This window comes from Mchenga conophoros, linkage group LG1 (assembly GCF_057382185.1).
Source record: "Mchenga conophoros isolate Kocher_MC1m ecotype Shallow Benthic linkage group LG1, M_conophoros_male_GT1.1, whole genome shotgun sequence".
In the NCBI taxonomy this organism is placed as follows: Eukaryota; Metazoa; Chordata; class Actinopteri; order Cichliformes; family Cichlidae; genus Mchenga; species Mchenga conophoros.
In genome coordinates, this window is record NC_140526.1 from 41,744,798 (window position 1) to 41,762,901 (window position 18,104).

The 18,104-nt window shown below is 40.3% G+C and overlaps 1 protein-coding gene across 1 annotated transcript in view; it reads left to right on the forward strand.

Moving 5' to 3' along the window:
- The window catches only part of lrrk1 (leucine-rich repeat kinase 1), an 85,885-nt gene extending 68,147 nt beyond the window's left edge, over positions 1-17,738 (forward strand). Inside the window, exons 30-38 of the mRNA XM_085278763.1 lie at positions 3,252-3,446; positions 4,349-4,500; positions 6,278-6,395; positions 6,826-6,942; positions 11,356-11,553; positions 11,659-11,873; positions 13,736-14,182; positions 15,480-15,581; positions 16,185-17,738. Coding sequence (XP_085134889.1) covers positions 3,252-3,446; positions 4,349-4,500; positions 6,278-6,395; positions 6,826-6,942; positions 11,356-11,553; positions 11,659-11,873; positions 13,736-14,182; positions 15,480-15,581; positions 16,185-16,362 — 1,722 coding nt within the window. The 3' untranslated portion in view covers positions 16,363-17,738. The remainder of the gene's footprint in view (positions 1-3,251; positions 3,447-4,348; positions 4,501-6,277; positions 6,396-6,825; positions 6,943-11,355; positions 11,554-11,658; positions 11,874-13,735; positions 14,183-15,479; positions 15,582-16,184) is intronic.
- Positions 17,739-18,104: the final 366 nt, after the last annotated feature.

The window sequence follows — 18,104 nt, forward strand, 5'->3', positions numbered from 1 at the left end:
GGTTTGGTGTTTGTCCGTCAGATACACGACAAAGCACATTTTTTTGCAGAACATGCAAGCGGCCGTCGTTATTGTCGTATTTGTCGGACTAAGATGCTCTTAAATCTGGGAGTAATCTGGGTCCTAAACTCCGTATGCTTCAGGTCAAACAACACTGCAGCATCACTGAGAGTTAAAAACTGTCTAAATTCTTTCATCTTTAATAAAACGATCAGCATTGCTGCTTTACCAGGTGTAACTATAAAGTTTAACTTCCAGGCATCCATGAAAACAAAAGTTATTACATTTAACGGAGTTAGAAGTTAGCAGGAAGCTAGCGGAAGTTAGCTCGCTAGTTTCGCTAGTTACCTAAGCATGATATAGCATGTTCTGACTGAGAGATTTCTGAAAAAATTCAAACGTACAGCTCTGCTATCACTTCCAACATAAATGAAGACAGGAAACTAAACAGCAGTGACGTTTGTAGGGTTACTGAAGTTGGGCTAGCTGGTATATAATGATGTGCTACCTGATCGCTAGCGACACAGCTATGTTAGCATAACATAAACAGTGAAGCTGGAGGACGAACACTAACACTTTTCCACTTATAAAAGTTAACGTGAAGGTTCTTCATGGTTAGAGACAAATGCAATCGCATGGCAGGATGCTGTAAACGGACCAAACTTCAGTCAGGAGAACAACTGAGATAATCCATCCACAATACGAGGTTAGTCATTAATATACTGCAACAACATGGGAATAGAGCAGCTGCAGAGAATTCAACATTAATGAATCAATGGTACAGAAGTGGAGGAAGCAAGAAGAATGAGTTTAATAAAGTTTGATTTATCTGACTGCTTTGTTTCGCTTAATGTGCCTTATAATCCCGTGCACCTTATGGTCCGAAAAATACGTACTGCACACTGCAGTTTAATGTTGCAAAGCACCTCTTTTTAACTTCAGTGGATATTATACATGGTTATGCTCAGGATATGTCAGCCCATTTCTACTGGAAATGCCTTTTGGTTAAACTTTCAGCAAGCAATTTGCATTTGCACTGTTACATTTTTATAAAGCTTTAATGTACATAAAAACCAGCTTCTTGTTTAAGTGAAAATAAATGGAAGGTTGTCTTTTTGCGCTAGTAATGTTGTGGAGTTGTATTTTGTCTCGCATCAATTATATCGTCAGTTATATCGTTATCGCAAATTTTCAAATATATATCGTGATAAATATTTTTGGCCATATCGCCCTGCTCTAATGGCCAGACTCCTAAGGATCATGTTTATGAGATGAGAACTGCCATTGAGAAAATATCCATAAATGTGGATCCCAGCTATGGCACAGTAAGAGGACCTGGGAAAATGTAGTCTAATAACAAAGAGGTTGGAAACAAACATCAAGCGCTGTGCTGGGACCATAACCACCAATCAGACTGCAGCTTGTTAAGGGAAAAAGACAGATACTCAGTTTTTACAAAGATATAAAAAATAATACGTCAAATGGTGAAATTAGGGAGAACAAGAAAGTCTGAATAACTTTCTAATAAAATCAAAAAATAAAATGAAAAGCTTTACCAGGCCTCATTTACTGATCCCTGAACTCTTCAGAAACCAGGCGAAAATATGTGTAACCCTCCGTCTTTGCTCCGCACTCTTCCAAAGAGTACTAATTCAGTCAAATATCTTTTCTGTGCTCTGCGGCATTAAATTCAGTATTTGATTATGTTTATTTACCTCTGGCACAGAGGCTATGCTTTTAGTAGCGTTTCAGTGTCACTGTGTCTGTAAACATGATGGCTCACGTCAACAATCCATCCAAATTTGGCTTATCAAGGTCTTTAACTTAGAAACTATAATTCTTAAAAGTGTGGTGTTTATTATCAACATATAAAAAGTACTTTATTTAGAATTAAAATATTGTGATATATTTAACCTTTGACCTCTCGTTCAAGGTCAGTAGATTAATTTGAAGGTCGAAGTGTTGCCTTATTGAGCTATTTTATATTGTTAAAACAAAAATCTAAAATTTTAAAAACTTATTAATGCTTATCCAATTAATTTCACTTTTAAATTCAAATTTTATTTGTCACACACACACAACCATACACAGTATGACATGGGGGTGAAATGCTTGTAGCTGTGCAATGCCCGACCATTAAATGACAGAAGAAAAGTTTTACAATATTTACAATTTGTAAATGTTAGGGAAAATGTTCTACAGGTTACTACAAAATTTACAGATTTAAATTTACAGTAAAAAAATGTGCAAATAGCAGAAAGAGATCATAAATTATAGGAAGTGTGCATGAAGAAAAACCAGAGTGCGTGTGGTGATGTGATGTGTGGGAGAGTCCAGTCCTACACCTGGTTCAGGGCCCGAATAGCCTGGGGGAAGAAGCTCCTCCTCATTCTCTCTGTTTTGGCCTTAAGGGAGCGGAAACGTCCATTGTTGGGATGGGAGAGATCCATCATAATCTTCCTAGCTTTGGACTTGCACCGCTTGGTGTAGATGGACAGCAGGTCAGGGAGCTCTGATTGAATGATGCGTTCTGCCGAGCGCACCACCCTTTGCAGATCTCGTCTGTCCTGCTTGGTGCTGTTCCCAAACCAGGTGCAGATGTTTGACGTCAGGACGCTCTCGATGGTGCAGGAGTAGAAGTTCTTGAGCACCTTCAGTGGCAGATGGAAGTCTCTAAGTCTTCTGAGGAAGAAGAGAGAAATTCTAGGATTTATCCTAGAATTAATTCTGTCATACCGCCTTTATTTAAAAGCACTTTAAGATGAAAAAAAAATAAAAGTAGAGAATTAGAAGAAATAGAAATAAAATAAAAAAAACCAATAAATTAAATTATGTCAATTTCTTCTTCCAAGAATAAATACTTGGAACAATTCAGCAAGCAGAACAACAGGCCACGACTCCAGGTCTTCATCAGACCAACGCCTGCTGGTCTGCTTGCTGAATTGCTCTAAGAATAAAATTCTTACATGATTTTAACCCAAATAGAGCATATGCAAATTCATAAATGGGCTGTGGTCATGAGTTCTTATCCAAGAAATGAACATTCAGAGACTGACTGGGTAGCTTTCATCTAAATGGTTGGTTTTACTTTCATAACTTCTTTTCACTCCAAATGAAATTTAAAGTTTTCTTTATTAAAGTTTTATTTACAAATTCATCAGGAGGTCTTAATAACCTCCTCAGATGCAACTCTGACACTTGACCCTTATCAACTGACCTTAATGCTCCTTTTTTGGGAACAACTCTTAAAGGTGGACATGTTCTCCTATGGCATGGTGATGTATGAGCTCCTGTCTGGGCGGAGGCCAGCGCTGGGACACCACCAGCTTGAGATAGCAAAGAAGCTCTCGAAAGGTATTCGGCCAGTGCTGGGTAGTCCACAAGAGGTTCAGTTCTGCTGCCTGCACAACCTGATGACTGAATGCTGGGACACTAAACCTGAGAAGGTGAGCTGTTTTTGGCTGACACAATGAGCAAATTTTTGTTGTGTGATGTAAGGAAAGTGTACTACACTTTATTACTTGTGTCAAAGTAGGTTGAGCTAGAGACTTATAACTTCACATTTGGAAGAAATTCTAAGAATTAGTCTAAAGAGGGGTTAGATTCCAACAATTGGTTCTCCTTTTACTGCTAAATTCTGAAATAAAATCACGTCGTGTCTCTCGGGAACATGTAGAAAACAAGATGTTTTTCCTATACTGCCCAGTTCTCAATGTTAACCTACTGCGGTTTAATCTTAAGATAAGAACAACTGCTCCAACTCACCTGGTCCATTTTCACTTTCCCATATTTTCAAAAGTGCAGGAAAGTTAAAAAACCGAAAAGCATGGTCTAAGATTTCTAGATCATGGTCATAGTGGCAAGTGTAACAATAATGCTAAAATATTTCCTAACTGAAAATTAAATATTTCCATGGATATATGGATAACATAGAATGCAAATGATAAAACAATCAGTCCCAATAAATGTTTTGACTATAATGTCAAAATATGCATTATAGAGCGACTCCATTATGTGAGTGTGAATAGTTTTCTCTGTGTATGAGTTAGCCCTGCGACAGACTGTCCAGGGTGTGCCCTGCCTCTTGGCCTAAGACAGCTGGGATAGGCTCCAGCTGCTCCCCATGACCCGGAAAAGGATAAGTGGAGATGGATGGATGAATAATGAGCACCACAAATGCATATATATCTTCAACATTTATTTTTTCAATCACAACTGCCGATGTATGTGTAGTCACAGCCATATTTTAAGGATAAAAAAACATAACGTTTTTTGCAAATTTTAATGAAAGTCATTGTTCTGTGAATGACTTTGAGCTGAACTGCCTGTCTCTGCATTTGTGCTGCAGAGGCCAGTGGCAATGCATTGTGTGAGGCAGATGAAGGAGCCTAGCTTCGCCTGCCTCAGGTATGTATTGCCCTGTGACGTCAACTCTCAGCTCTTCCTGTCCCAGCTCCAAGGATATAGTGCTGTGTTCTGGAATGACGATAAGGAGGACAGGTTTGTGTGACCATTTCTCTTTGTACTGTGATTTATTTGCCTCTTATACACAATAATGAGCCCCACAATACACCTACCTCCATGTTTTAGTTGTCTTCTGTAGTTCAGGTCTTTTAGTGTTGTTGAGCTGGTTTTGCATTCCTGTTTATTTAGGATTGACTTGATTATTTACTTGATTTGACCCCTGCAAAGGTTTTTTCTGTCTCTGTGATGGGGTTTATTTGGTTTTCTCCTCAATGACAGTCTTTTTCACTTACATCAGCATTTCTTTGGACATCATTTTGCAAGTGAACTACCAACTGGAAGTTCAATTCTGCAGTCTGTCATGAAATAACAGCTGAAAAAGCCTCATCAAACCATGAAATGGATTATTAGCCTATTGTCCAGTTACTTTAGAGCCTCTACAAATGAAGTTAAATGTTTTACTTAAAAATAAAGCTGAAAATCTGCGCGCCAATTAGACATTTCTGGTTTGATTTAAAATTTACTGTTGTTGTGTACAAAGAACCCTTTTATTGTCCAAAAATGTACGGCGCTAACTACATTTAACACAACATGTTTAACACAGCTGACTGAAAAAGCTCCCAGATGCATGACATAATGGCGACAATGGCTCTAGCTGTTTGTGGCAGCAGGACTGCAGGTTGATGTGTGTTTAAAAGCTGCTTCCTTGCTTTTAAACAAATACTGTTAATTGCTGCTGACTCCTTCACACTTTTCCCTCTTTTAACTCCTTTTCTGTGTCAAGACCATGTTACCTCCCCAACTCTTCCAGTGCCATTTAACTCGCATATTCTTTTCTTACTTTTGTTTGGCCACTCACACTAACTGGTTAACCAGCTCCTGAGGAAAGAGTGTACCTGGTTGCAAGCTGCCAATAAACTGCAGATCCCCTAATGCTTCAGCATACCAAGAAAATTTCATCTTCATGGAACAGTTTGAGGATGGCCCCTTCCTGTTCCAACGTGATCGCAAAGTAGTACATCAAAGTAAGGTTCATATAGACATGGATGATCGAATTTGGTGTGGAACAACTTGACTGGCCTGCACAGAGTCCTGATCGCAACCCGACAGAACACCTTTGGAATGAATCAGCAGAGTCTGCAAGCCAAGCCTTCTTATCCAGCATCAGTGTCACAAATGGATGAATGGTCAAACATTCCCATAAACACACTCCTAAACCTTTTGGAAAGCCTTGCCAGAAGAGCTGACGCTGTTATCGCCGCACATGGTTGGGGGACATCATATTAAACCTCATACATTAGGAATGGTTCATGTGCATGTGAATGCAGACGAGCAAATACTTCTGGCAGCAAAGTGTATGTGCAAGTGGTCAGAAGAAACGTCCCAGGGAACAGTGCAAACACACCAGCAGCACTGGTTGCACCTTATATAGGCAACTTTTTGTTTAAGATATATTAATGCTAAAATTGTGAAATTGCTTATTGGTGAGAAATTAAAAATATATACAATATAATATAGAGTATTTAAACTGTAATAAACTAAAATTCTATTTATAAAACATTAATAAACAATAGTAAAAAACATTTTTGTAATGCTTCATGCCAGTTTCTCAAGTTATCCATCACACATGTACTAAACGTGATAAATATTATATATTTAGCTTTAATTAACTAACCCTGTGACATCGTCTTCCAAAAAGTGCCTCTACTCATCACTGTATAAAAACATTACTATACACAATATTGCTTATTTTGTTTTAACTTCCAACTCAGTGGTTCTAAATGTTTTCAGCAAAGAACTGTGTATTGTGCAGGAACTACAGTGTGGTGAATGTTAACAAGGGTCAGGTGGAGGTGAAGAGGATGGCCTGTCCAGGTAGCAGGATTAGCTGTCACATGAAGATGGAGAACACTCTGTGGATGGCAACTGAGGTACACATCCTGAAATTCAACGTGATACAGCTGCTTTTTAAATGCAGACATTTGGTGACTCATTTATTTACTGATAACTTTTTCATCTATGAACAGCAGTCAAACAATCATGCAATGTTATTTTTCACTGAGAAGCTTACTTTTACATCTGGGTAGCTTCAGAATTTACCTGCTTTTGTCATTTTTTTTAATGTGAAAAGAGGATTTCATGAAAACCCTTTTAGGGACACGAGGACACTGAGACTGCTACAGTCTTTTATTGAGTGTCAAACCAGTGTTGGAGGGAAAGTATTAGTTTCCCAGGGTAGGAGAACAATATCAAATCCTACATTGGCTGCCCTCCACTGTTGCCACAGCTCGGGGACAACGTAGTTGTCTCTAAATCCAAAAATAAAAAAACTCATTCTTTAGTTTCATGTTTCTGTGACAGGAACAGGAGGTGTTCATCTACAGTCTGAAGGACATGTGTCCACTCAGTCAACCCCAGAAGCAGTTCTCCTGTCCCGCCATCATCACTTGTTTGTTTCCTGTTTCAGCGAGAGAGCAGGTCAGGTCATATATCAGCATATGTTTAAGCAAACACGTTTTACTCAAACCTGTGTTATTGTGTCACTCAGTACTGTGGGTTTACATACGGGCTTCAGTCTGAAACGTCTTAAAATGAATGTTGCTGATATGTCAGCAGCTTGTATCTAGAGCATTTGTGTCACATGCACTTGACAGCAAAGGAAACAAGTGTTCCACATATTTGGCTTTACATGGTGTCAACACATTGGTGCATTTTGACAGAGCATCAGTAGAAGACAAAATGAGACTTGAAGCCTAAGCAACCGTGAGCTTGTAATACAAGAGCGTCACGTACTGACCTATTGTTACATCCGTTTGAGAAGGATGGCTTAATAACGGTAGAAATGGTTTTTTTAACAATATTTTTATTGTTTTTGCAACAGCATACAAAGATTGGTTTTCAGAGTAATATGCAAAATGCTTTTTATATGTGGTGCTGCATTTTTATTTACCATTCAGTTGTTGCTCCGTCATTAAAAAATAGTTCATTGAGTCAATGAGTTTTATTTGTGTAGTGCCACATGACAACAACTGCAACCTCAAGGTCCTTTATATTGTCGGGTAAAGATCCTAAAATAGCAGAGAAAAAACCACAACAATCAGATGAGCCACTGTAAACAAGGACTTGGTGACACTGGGAAGGAAAAGCCCCTTTTTAACAGGAAGAAACCTCTGGCAGAACCTGACTCAGGGAGAGGCAGTCTGATGAGACTATGGGGTAAATGTCATGGGGATGAGGGGAAAGAGAAGAGAACAGAGGTAAACAAGACAAAAGACACATGTGACAGAGAGCCAGTGTTTCTAGGAACGCCCCAACAGTCTATGGCTATTGCAACATAACTAACAGACAGGGCTGGATCAGGTGACCCTGAACAAACTACATGCTTTATAGTAGATAGGGTGTCTGTCTCCCACAGAAGGAGGGGCTGTAGGATGAAGGCTCTGTCTACCATCCAACTTTTAGAAACTCTAGGAACCATAAGTGAGCGATCCGTTTGAGAGTGAAGAGGTCTATCAGAGCAATGTGGTACTATTAGATCTTTAAGATATGATGGGACCTGATTACTCAAGACACTGTATGTAAGCAGAAAGATATTAAATTCAGTTCTGGATTTAACACGTGGCCAGTAAAGAGTGAAAAGCCAGTGAATAAGGAAGATACACAATAATCCCTATCAGTGCTATTGCTGCAGCAACTCAAGGCTTTTTAAGGAACATGACAACAGTAAATCACAGTAGTCCAGCCTCGAAGTAGTAAATGGATGAACTTACTGTGCAGTAAAATCTTGTGGTCAGCGGTATTGAATGCTGCACTTACATTCTAACAGTCAAGCACAGAAATTAGTCTACTGGGAGAGGCCATGAAAAGGTCATCAATAACATTTGCTAGTGCTGTACTGCGATGACCTCAGAGAGGTAACAGAAATAAACAGTTTCTCTGCATAAGTTCAGTTAGATGTTTTAAAAAGACTTTTGGCAAAGTTGGGTATTGATCAATACAGAACATTTCCTGCACGACCACCTCCAGTCTGCATACTTTTATACAGTTTTCATATTTTAACTAGCCAACACATTTTTTCTAATTAATGATCCCAATTTAAACAAATTACAGATCCTGGTTAATTTTGATGGTGAGAAAGACCAGGGGAAATTTCAGGCTTTAATAATCTTTGAGATATTCAAAATAAAGGACTGAAAGTGGGATAATGTAACATTTTTACAAAATATATATCTTGAAAACATTTTGATATCATGTACATCACTTGCTGTATATGTTCAAATTTTCTATCATAAATTTGTTTATGCAAATCTGAGACAATCCAGCAGATTGAATATCCCTAAAAGTAAATAACCAGCATCTTAAAAGCTTGTGTTGTGTAGCTCTTTAAAGATAGATATTGAGATTGAAGGACTAGTTAATGATAGGACTTCTTTAAGCATTAGAGTAGGAATGGGGTCTAGTAGAGACATTTATGGTGTAGAGGAAGTAAATACTGAACTCAGACAGACTGATAGGAGAGAGAGTCTAAATACATCTCAGCAATTCTCTTTCAAACCTCACTTGGTATCTCCCTAAGGGATGCGCCCTCTGTGGTGGTAGTGTAAAGCTGCACTACCACCACCTCTGTTCCAGACAGACAAATCACTGCAAGGACACATTTTCAGTTTCTTCATCGTGAAGATCATTCGTGAACACTAATGATGCCGTAATGTAATCCATTTTTCTGGTTTCAGGAATAACTGTTGCACTTAATATTCATAATAATTATAATAATATATAGAAGAGTTGACTGAGTAACCACATTAATTTGACTGAGGTCTATGTGGGCACCCTGCTTTCAGCCTACCATGCTGAGCGGTTTGAGGACATGAGCCAACTGCTGGATACGGAAACTCCCAGTCTTACGGTTTGGGAGGAGATAATGTTGTTACAGAGCTTATTCTTCAGGTCTCTAGGGGGCAGTGCAGGGCTGTGACCATCCAGTTTCAGTGCTTATGGGTGTAATTTAGACTGGCACTCACCCTGAAGGTTTTCACCAAGTATATCGAAGCAATGGAAACCTCTTGCGAGTGGCGAGGCTCAGAATGTTTGCACGTTTTGCATATTTAAACAAACCACTATGCGCTGCAACAGGAACAAAGACCAGACCATAATTATTCTATCACCCTTTTCACACATGCAAATGTCCAATCCAGTCAGATCACACCAAAACGGTCATTAGTCTGTGAGAATAGCACATGGAATAGTCTGGCATATTCCCAATGTTCGAGTAGATGTGAGCTGTAGATGTAGGTGTGCTTCCTAATGCACAGTCAACAACAAACAAAAACAAAACATTGTATTTTCAGTTGTGAAAACGCATCTGAAACCATAGTTCAGTTTCAAAAAGGGCTGATTATTGGTAGACCTTTTGAATCAAGAAATCACCTGAATAGAACCTCTCTGACAAAGTCAAGTAGTTGAAAGGGTTACAAAGCTTTTTCTAAGACTTTGGAACTCCAATAAACCGTAGCCCCATAATCCAGATCCATCATTCAAAGAAGATTTCTTCACTCTCTGTGTTTATCCACTACTTTGCATTTAATCATCAGTCAGCATCGATCTCTGCCTCTCTTTGGGAATGTGTCTCTTGTTCTGTTTCCCTTCCCTCACCCTTATCCACTCATGACAGAAGGTTGCTCCTTCCGGAGTATGGTTCTGCCAGAGGTGTTTTTTCCCTGTTAGAAGGGAGTTTCTTCCTTGCTGTTGTCACCAAGGGTTGCCTCATAGGTCATCAATTGTTGGGGTTTCGTGTCTATTATTGTATAGTCTTTACCATCTTATATGAAGTACCTCGAGGTGACAGTTGTTGTGATTTGGTTCTATATAAAAAAATAATTGAATAGTCTGTGGACTGATGGGACAAAAGAAACCTTGTGGAAGGATTTCGTCCCATTACTATTTTATAAATGATGAAGCTCCACTGCTTCAGGACCTGGACGGCTTGCTGTCATTGATGGACACGTGGATTCTGCTCTCTACCATAAAATCCTCAAGTGTAACGTCAAGCCATGTGCTTGTGCTCTGAAGGTAAAGCACTTTTGGGTTATGCACCAGGACAAAGATATGAAACAAGCAAGTCCCAAACATAACATAAGCAAAGCCCCCTGTAATTGCTCAAAAAAAGGCGCCACTAGTCAGTTACTGGTTCTCTGAACCACTGTTTGGAACTTAAGTAGAAACAACAATTGAGATTCCTTCCCCAATCTGAAGATGAAAAAAAGCAATACTTAATTAAAAAAGCAAACCCAGAACATACAGATACCAAACTAGAGGGATACACGTCTGCCCTGCCCTGTCCACAATGCCTCTCACTGAAGGTAACTCTGGATTGGACTCCAGTCCTTCTCCATAAGACTGGTTTCAAAATCCAAACTGTGGGTTGACATGAGCCTGACTATAGAGAGGACCATCCTGGTCTCTACATCACCCAATCCATAAGCCACCAACCCCTATAGCACCTAATGCAGGTGGTAGACCAACAAGTGAGCAGGCTTATGTTCTTGTGCTGTGCTGAGCCGGCTCCATGGTCTAAGGTGGAGTTGTCAGGCATTCTCCCTCAAGTCCTGCAGGGTTTGGAGTTAGTTACATATTTTTTTAAACCTGGTGCTTTTCTGACACAGCCCTCTTAAGGATTCGTCTCTTATCCTGTTTTAAACAACTGACCTTTCATACATTAAATCACATGTGTGAACCACTACACTATATAACCACCTCGCTTTTCGCCCAACAACAAACCTCTCCACCATGGTAAGGTGGAGGGGTTTGTAAGTGAGGTAAGGTGGTTTACAAAGAGAGTGAAGAGTGAAACGAGTATTTAAATGTAAAAAGATTTTTTCTCCTCCTATTAAGAGCCTGGACAAAGTGTTTGCAGGGATGTCGGACGGTCTGTTGGCGGTGTATAACGTAGTGGAGGACCTTCCACTAGAAGGAGAAACATACATCTGCTCCCACACCCTGAATAAGACAGTGTTTGGTCTGAAGGATTCAGATCCCAGGCAGAGACCTTATCCCATCAGGACCATGGCTCTCGTTGGCAGTGGATCCCAGGTGAACAGACAGTACTAACCATGACAATGAAGTTATGTTTGAGTCATGTAATGGCTACACATGAACTCATCAGCTGAACCATGTCTATACATTTATGTTTATCAGTTATGGTTCTCCAATGGCCCGGGCCTGCTAGTTATAGACTGTCTGAGTCTTCAGGCAGTTTATAGGCTGGAGACCTATAGCCCACCATCTTCCGTCATATCTTTGGAAACCAGCTTTAGTCTATGGGGAGAAGAAGCAGTCTGGACTTTGGATGACTACACGAACACCCTCTTGCTCTACCATGCTGCCTCCTACGAGCTCTGTGCCAAGTACTGGTAAGTGAGGTTTTGGTATCAAGGCCTGTAGGGTGTACTTTTGTGGACCTGTGTCTACAAACATGCGTCTGTGACAGATAAGGATCTTGCAGCGTAGAGAACTTGTACAATTATACTCTTACTAGCTGTTGTTTTTATATTCAAACAGCAGCTAATAATTTTATTTGTATTATGTTTGTATAGTCAGGTTTTGTGTGACTGACTGTACATACAATATACCTATAGTCATGCAAGTGTCTGTCCCACTGTGGAATGGGAACAAAGCTCAGTCTGGACAATCTCCTCAAACTCACAGGTTTGGTCGGTGTGCAATTAACCAGAACTGTGGAATTTCTAGCTATCAGTGGAGTCTTGCTTCAGATTAATAATAATAATAATAGATTGCATTTATATAGCGCTTTTCGGGACCCCTCAAAGCACTTTACACTTCCACTATTCATTCACTCTCACATTCACACACTGGTGGAGGCAGCTACAGTTGTAGCCACAGCTGCCCTATCGGCCCCTCTGACCACCACCAGTAGGCGGTAGGTGAAGAGTCTTGACCACGGACACAATAACGAGAGTGTCCGAGCCGGGGCTCGAACCAGCAACCTTCCTATTACAAGACGAACGGCCAACTCTTGAGCCACGATCGCTCCATATATCAATGTGGATATTTCTGCTTTATGTAGCATTTTGAAAAACTATCTTCACAGTATAGCTTATGTATCAGAGTGGATTCCCAAACAGCATCCTGCTTAATTTGATTGATCTCCCAAGACAGATTTCTCTGATATCATTGGTTCAGTATTAACTCATTAGATAGCTATCCTTTGGTGATGGAGATGCTTCTTGATTTTCCAGAAATGATCTTCATCCTGGTCTGTGTGATATTTGATGGTGTTGTCGTCAGTGTTATGTCATCCATAAAGCCCTGATTAGTGTTAACTGGACACTCCAGACCTGAGCTGCTTGTCACCACCCAGTTTGAACCTCTGATGATCGCCTCCATTGCCACGATGAAAGCAAATGGGGGTGTAATTCGTGATACTATTTTCAAGGTTCTGTCACGTGGTAGTGAAATCAATATCTCCCAGTGAAAAGTGGATTAGCCTAAGGACTCTGTTATTTGCTGGTGGTGGTGGCATTCAGAATCATTGTCACTGTAGTAATGAAACATTGAGCATATGATTATCAACAGTTCCACCTCCAGCAGCCTATAGCATGGCGTACACACCCTTGGCATGTTATCAGAATGCTGTGCATGCCTTGCAGACTGTGGGAAGGTGTTGGGGGGCATGAATCGGCCAGGTGTTTCATCAGTAACTTTCACATTTGGTCTATATATATTTAATCCTTCCATGTTGACCAGGCAGTTGCAGCTCTAGTTTAGTCTCATCTGTGCAAAGTACATTGTTTGAGTATGTATTCCTGTGCAGGGTTCTTGTGATTGGCTTCTTTCAGACTATAATTCCCAGCTTGGTTAAGTCATAGTGTCTTTGCAGTTCTTCTTGGGTCTTTAGACACATCTCTCACTAGTTTTCGTTCCAGAGTCTTTGAAATCTTTTGCTTTCTCTCAGCCAGGCTTGTTCTGCACAGTTTAAATATCTCTGTGTAGACGTTGTATTTCTTCATGATACTCCTCACTCTTGTGCTTGATACCAAGAAATGTTATGATATTGTGTGTGTGCGTGTGTGTGTGTGTGTGTGCGCGTGCGTGTGCGTGCGTGTGTGTGTGTGTGCGTGTGCGTGTGTGTGTGTGATGATATCCTTTTTCTGAAATGTAAATGGATGCATTCTGTTTTTGGCATGTTGCTTTCTTAAGTCACAGCTCAAACCCTCCTGAGTGGCTGTCTTTTAAAATCATGTCATGCTTTCAGCTGCGGGGACAGCAGTCCTCTACGGAGTGTCTTTACTGTGCAGCGTCCCGCGGGGCTAACACCAATGGCAGTGAGCGATCTCAAATCCACACACCAGAAAGAGAAGCCAGAGTGGTCCAATGAAAAAGTGACATTGATCTTCAATGAGCAGGCAGGTACTCAGATGATCCAGCACCAGGATTCACTCACAGACTACTGTTCTATATCATCTGCTTGCTCCTTGGAGCCAGTAGAGTTAGACTCTTCAAGCAGCATAGACCACAGCTCGTTTGGCAGCTGCAGTGGTGTCTTACAACCTGCAGACCTGGAGGAGATAGAGAGGAACCACAAACGCCAGTCATCCTCCAAATCTTATGGTCTGGAATCTGCAGAAACTATGAACCCTACCGCACCTCATCTTCAAGCTTTCACAGTGCTGCAAGTCAATGGAACTCTATGGATCCCCAGGTAAGAACAAATGCATACAAATAGAGCAAAAAAACAAAACAAAAACAAACTCGGAGATGCATGTAAATATAAAAATAATAAATTTTTGATTGGATAAATAAATTAAACTGAAATTGAACATATTAAAACCTATTTACATAATTTAAACAATTATGAAATTTCATGCAATTATATGCTAGTTGTTATACATTGAATACATTGTACATGCAGTGTATATGAAAGTATAAAACATTGTTGTATAGAAGTGGCACATCCATCCATCCATCTTCTTCCGCTTATCCGGGGCCGGGTCGCGGGGGCAGCAGCCTAAGCAAAGAGGCCCAGACCTCCCTCTCCCCAGCCACCTCCTCCAGCTTATCCGGGGGAACACCAAGGCGTTCCCAGGCCAGCCGAGAGATATAATCTCTCCAGCGTGTCCTGGGTCTGCCCCGGGGCCTCCTCCCAGTGGGACATGCCTGGAACACCTCACCCAGGGGGCATCCTTGTCAGATTCCCGAACCACCTCAGCTGGCTCCTTTCGATGTGGAGCAGCAGCTGCTCTACTCTGAGCCCCTCCCGGATGGTTGAACTTCTCACCCTATCTCTAAGGGAGAGGCCAGCCACCCTTCGGAGGAAACTCATAGGACCTTTCAGGATGTCCTACATCCACTATGTCACTTGGTGTTTGGCACATCTGGATCCTATGAGTCATGTTGTGGGACCTCCATTTTTGGGCTTATTGTAGACTGAATGCCCACTTGGATAAGCCAGGCCTCTGAGCTGCTGTTGATATGTTTTTGAGGATATTATCCTGCTTTGAGAAGCTACTGCCACTGTGGCAACAATGTAACACTGAGGAAACATGATGATGAGTGTATTGACATCACTTGTCCGTGGTTTTCATTTTAATTCACATTTAATTTGCAGCTGATTGGTATGTAGCCCAAAAAAAGCCATAATTAGGAGTATTTGAATTCAAAGGTGAGCTATCCTTTAATAACTATGTTAAATGCCGTATTCATATCAAACTGTTTCATGACAAGTTTGATAGGTTAGGCATAGTTCCACCTATTATTATTATTTTCTTTTATCTCTTTAGTTTTAAACAGTTGTACAGCACTTTGTTTGAAAGCACTTTATAAATAAAGTTATTATTATTATTATTATTGTTCGTATCTTTAAATTAGGAATTGTGGTTTGAACTTCTAGCACCCGGTACAACCTTCTCCAGCAACATAGCAAAGTGTTATATTTCAGTGACATACAGTACACAGGCTTTGCTAAATGTATTGGGTGCTATGTGTGTGTTGTTTGGCAGGCGTGGAGGTGATGTGATGGTCATCGAAATACAGCCACTTGCTAATCAGCTACAGGGCCGCGTCATTGCTGTCCTCACTCCGCCTGGATGTTCGTATTTGGGGTGAGCTCATTTCTTCTTCACCAGACATGATGGGAAATGTAAAGCTTTGTATTATTTACTTTTTAACTAGTTTATTCTTTTTTCAGATACATAGTTCTTTTCTGCCAAACGTGGTTAAACCAATCTTAGAAATCCACTGTTTATTCATTGACACAATATTTTGTCTCACTGATTACTGATGAATACATTCTGTTCAACTGTTACCTATGAAGCGCCTTGAGGCGACTTTTGTTGTAATTTGGCGCTATATAAATAAAATTGAATTGAATTGAACCTACCGGTTATTTTTCAGCTTTGTCAAATGTGTAATCTGGATTACATCTCTCAACCAGTCAAAAAAGGTTTATCAGCCTTAGAAGCAAAGTTATATTATAGCTTTACAAGAAGGCTTTCATGCAGCCAACTTATGAACTGCTTCACAAACCAAATATGGCAGATAATGAAAGTATGGGAAGTGTATTAAAACAAAGCAAGCGCAGTCTTGATCTGTGGAGCTTGAATCTGAATATGAACACTTAAAGTTCAGTAGGAGGTCAAATAAATGACTTTATCTCCCTTCCCACATACTGTACACTGTGTCACTTCCTCTTCTCTCTCTCTCAGAATCCTGAGGGAAGCAGCGCTAGTGGCGAAGGACACAGTCGTATGTGGTTTTCAGAAGGAAAACATGGAGTGGTGCCTGTGTGTCTGGAGGGCCTGGGGCTGCTCGGAGCTGGAAGTCTTCTACCAGTCCTATGAGAAGCTGGGCCACTTGGAGACCAACATGAGGAAAAGAAAGTAGTCGTTTTGTTGCAACAGCAAGGTGCATAATCCAATCTCTGTATGGCAGCTGAGCCAAGGGGAATGCACCCTGACAGACTGCCAGTGTTCAGAGTTGGGGGTTGTGGAGCACTGACATCAGGGCAACCTGTGAGGCAAACCGGGTCTCCAATGAGGGATGATCTTGAAGCTGGACACCACTTCAGTACAATCATAACTTTAAACCAGAAAAATTCTGCGAAAATATAAAAACCATGAAGCTGAATCACAGAATAAACTTTGGTTGATGGGTGTGATTCAGTTCAAGATGTGGTTGAGTATGTTGTGAGGTGTTTGATGCTGACTTTACCCCATCATTGTTTCTTAGCCTGTTTAAGTCTTCCTAAAGCTCAGTATACGTTCTGGAGGTGACACAGTGCTGGGAGACTCTGAAACAACAGACACCGATTATTTAAATTAAGTGATTTAAGATAGTGCTGTTGTTCCAACTCTGTGTTGCTGTAAGCAGACAGCAAGTCGTAAATGTGTTGCTGGCTGTTATAGTTTAAGTCTATATTTGCTAAATTTCTTCAGTTTTGTTTTAAACGGTGCCATGTGAACCTGGATGCAAGCTGCAGCTCAAACTGTAAACAGCAAACTAACATCCGCGAATGTGCAACATTATTATGCAAGTTTCTCAGTCTTCACCATGAAAATGTTTTATCGGATTCTTACACATAAAACATTTTGTGTAAATGAAGCTCTGTGGTCCTCGCTGCTTCTCTATTGTGATCTGTAAAACACCAGAAAGGATTCAGCATGTTCAACAGTTCACCTCCCTAATAAGTAGCAGCTTTTTTGTTACTGGCCTTCACAGGGTTCAAATTACACTCAGTTGCACAAGAGACTCACAGGACCGACTTTCTTTCCCAGGATGACAAATACTGTTGTTTTGCCAAAACTATTAGTATTTCAGAGATAAGCACAAGGTGTACTCTAGCAATGGTCATGGCAATATTAGAGGTAAAGAGCAAATGTTCCAGTGTGAAAGGCCAAGAAAGTCCTCACATTCATGTACCATTTGGGAGGGTGGTATTTGTAATTATTTAAGTTTGTTCACTCATAGGTTCAGGAAAGTATTTGTGTTCTGATTAAAATATGTTCACTGTAAACGTTTTACCTGCACACTGCATGTATATGTAATGTTCTGGGGTCATATTTTAATAATGTTTCTTATGTTGTGTGACCAGCCTCACATTATGCAGACAACAGATGCTTGTTGTGCTTTTTTTCTTTTTAATTGCCTTAATACAAAAAATGTTCTTATCTCATCAGAATGTAATTGTTATCTTATCAGCTGTACATAATTATTCTTTTTTCATTTTATTGTCAACAAATAAATAACAGAATAATTAGTTATTAAGTTACCATTTATTTACAAAGGCCGAGTGTTAGAGTGTGTACTCTCCCCCACCATACTGTTGCTTTCAACACTTCAGCTGAGGAGTGAGCTGTGAAAGCTCGAGGAGCGAAAGGCTGCAGGTCTGGATGACTTTGACAGAAGTAAAATAGTATTTTGCACAACAAAGTGATGTGTAAAGCATATTACCTGGCTGTTATAAACCTCGGCTCATTATGGCGTGCAATGCGACCTTAAACTGAGGACACCGGGACAAAAGAAGTGACAGGTCCAAAAAACAATTTACAGCATATTAGCAGTATCCAGTATTCCAGTATATGGAAGTCATGTTCTCAAGAAATAGGATAAAAGAAAATCCAGCCCTT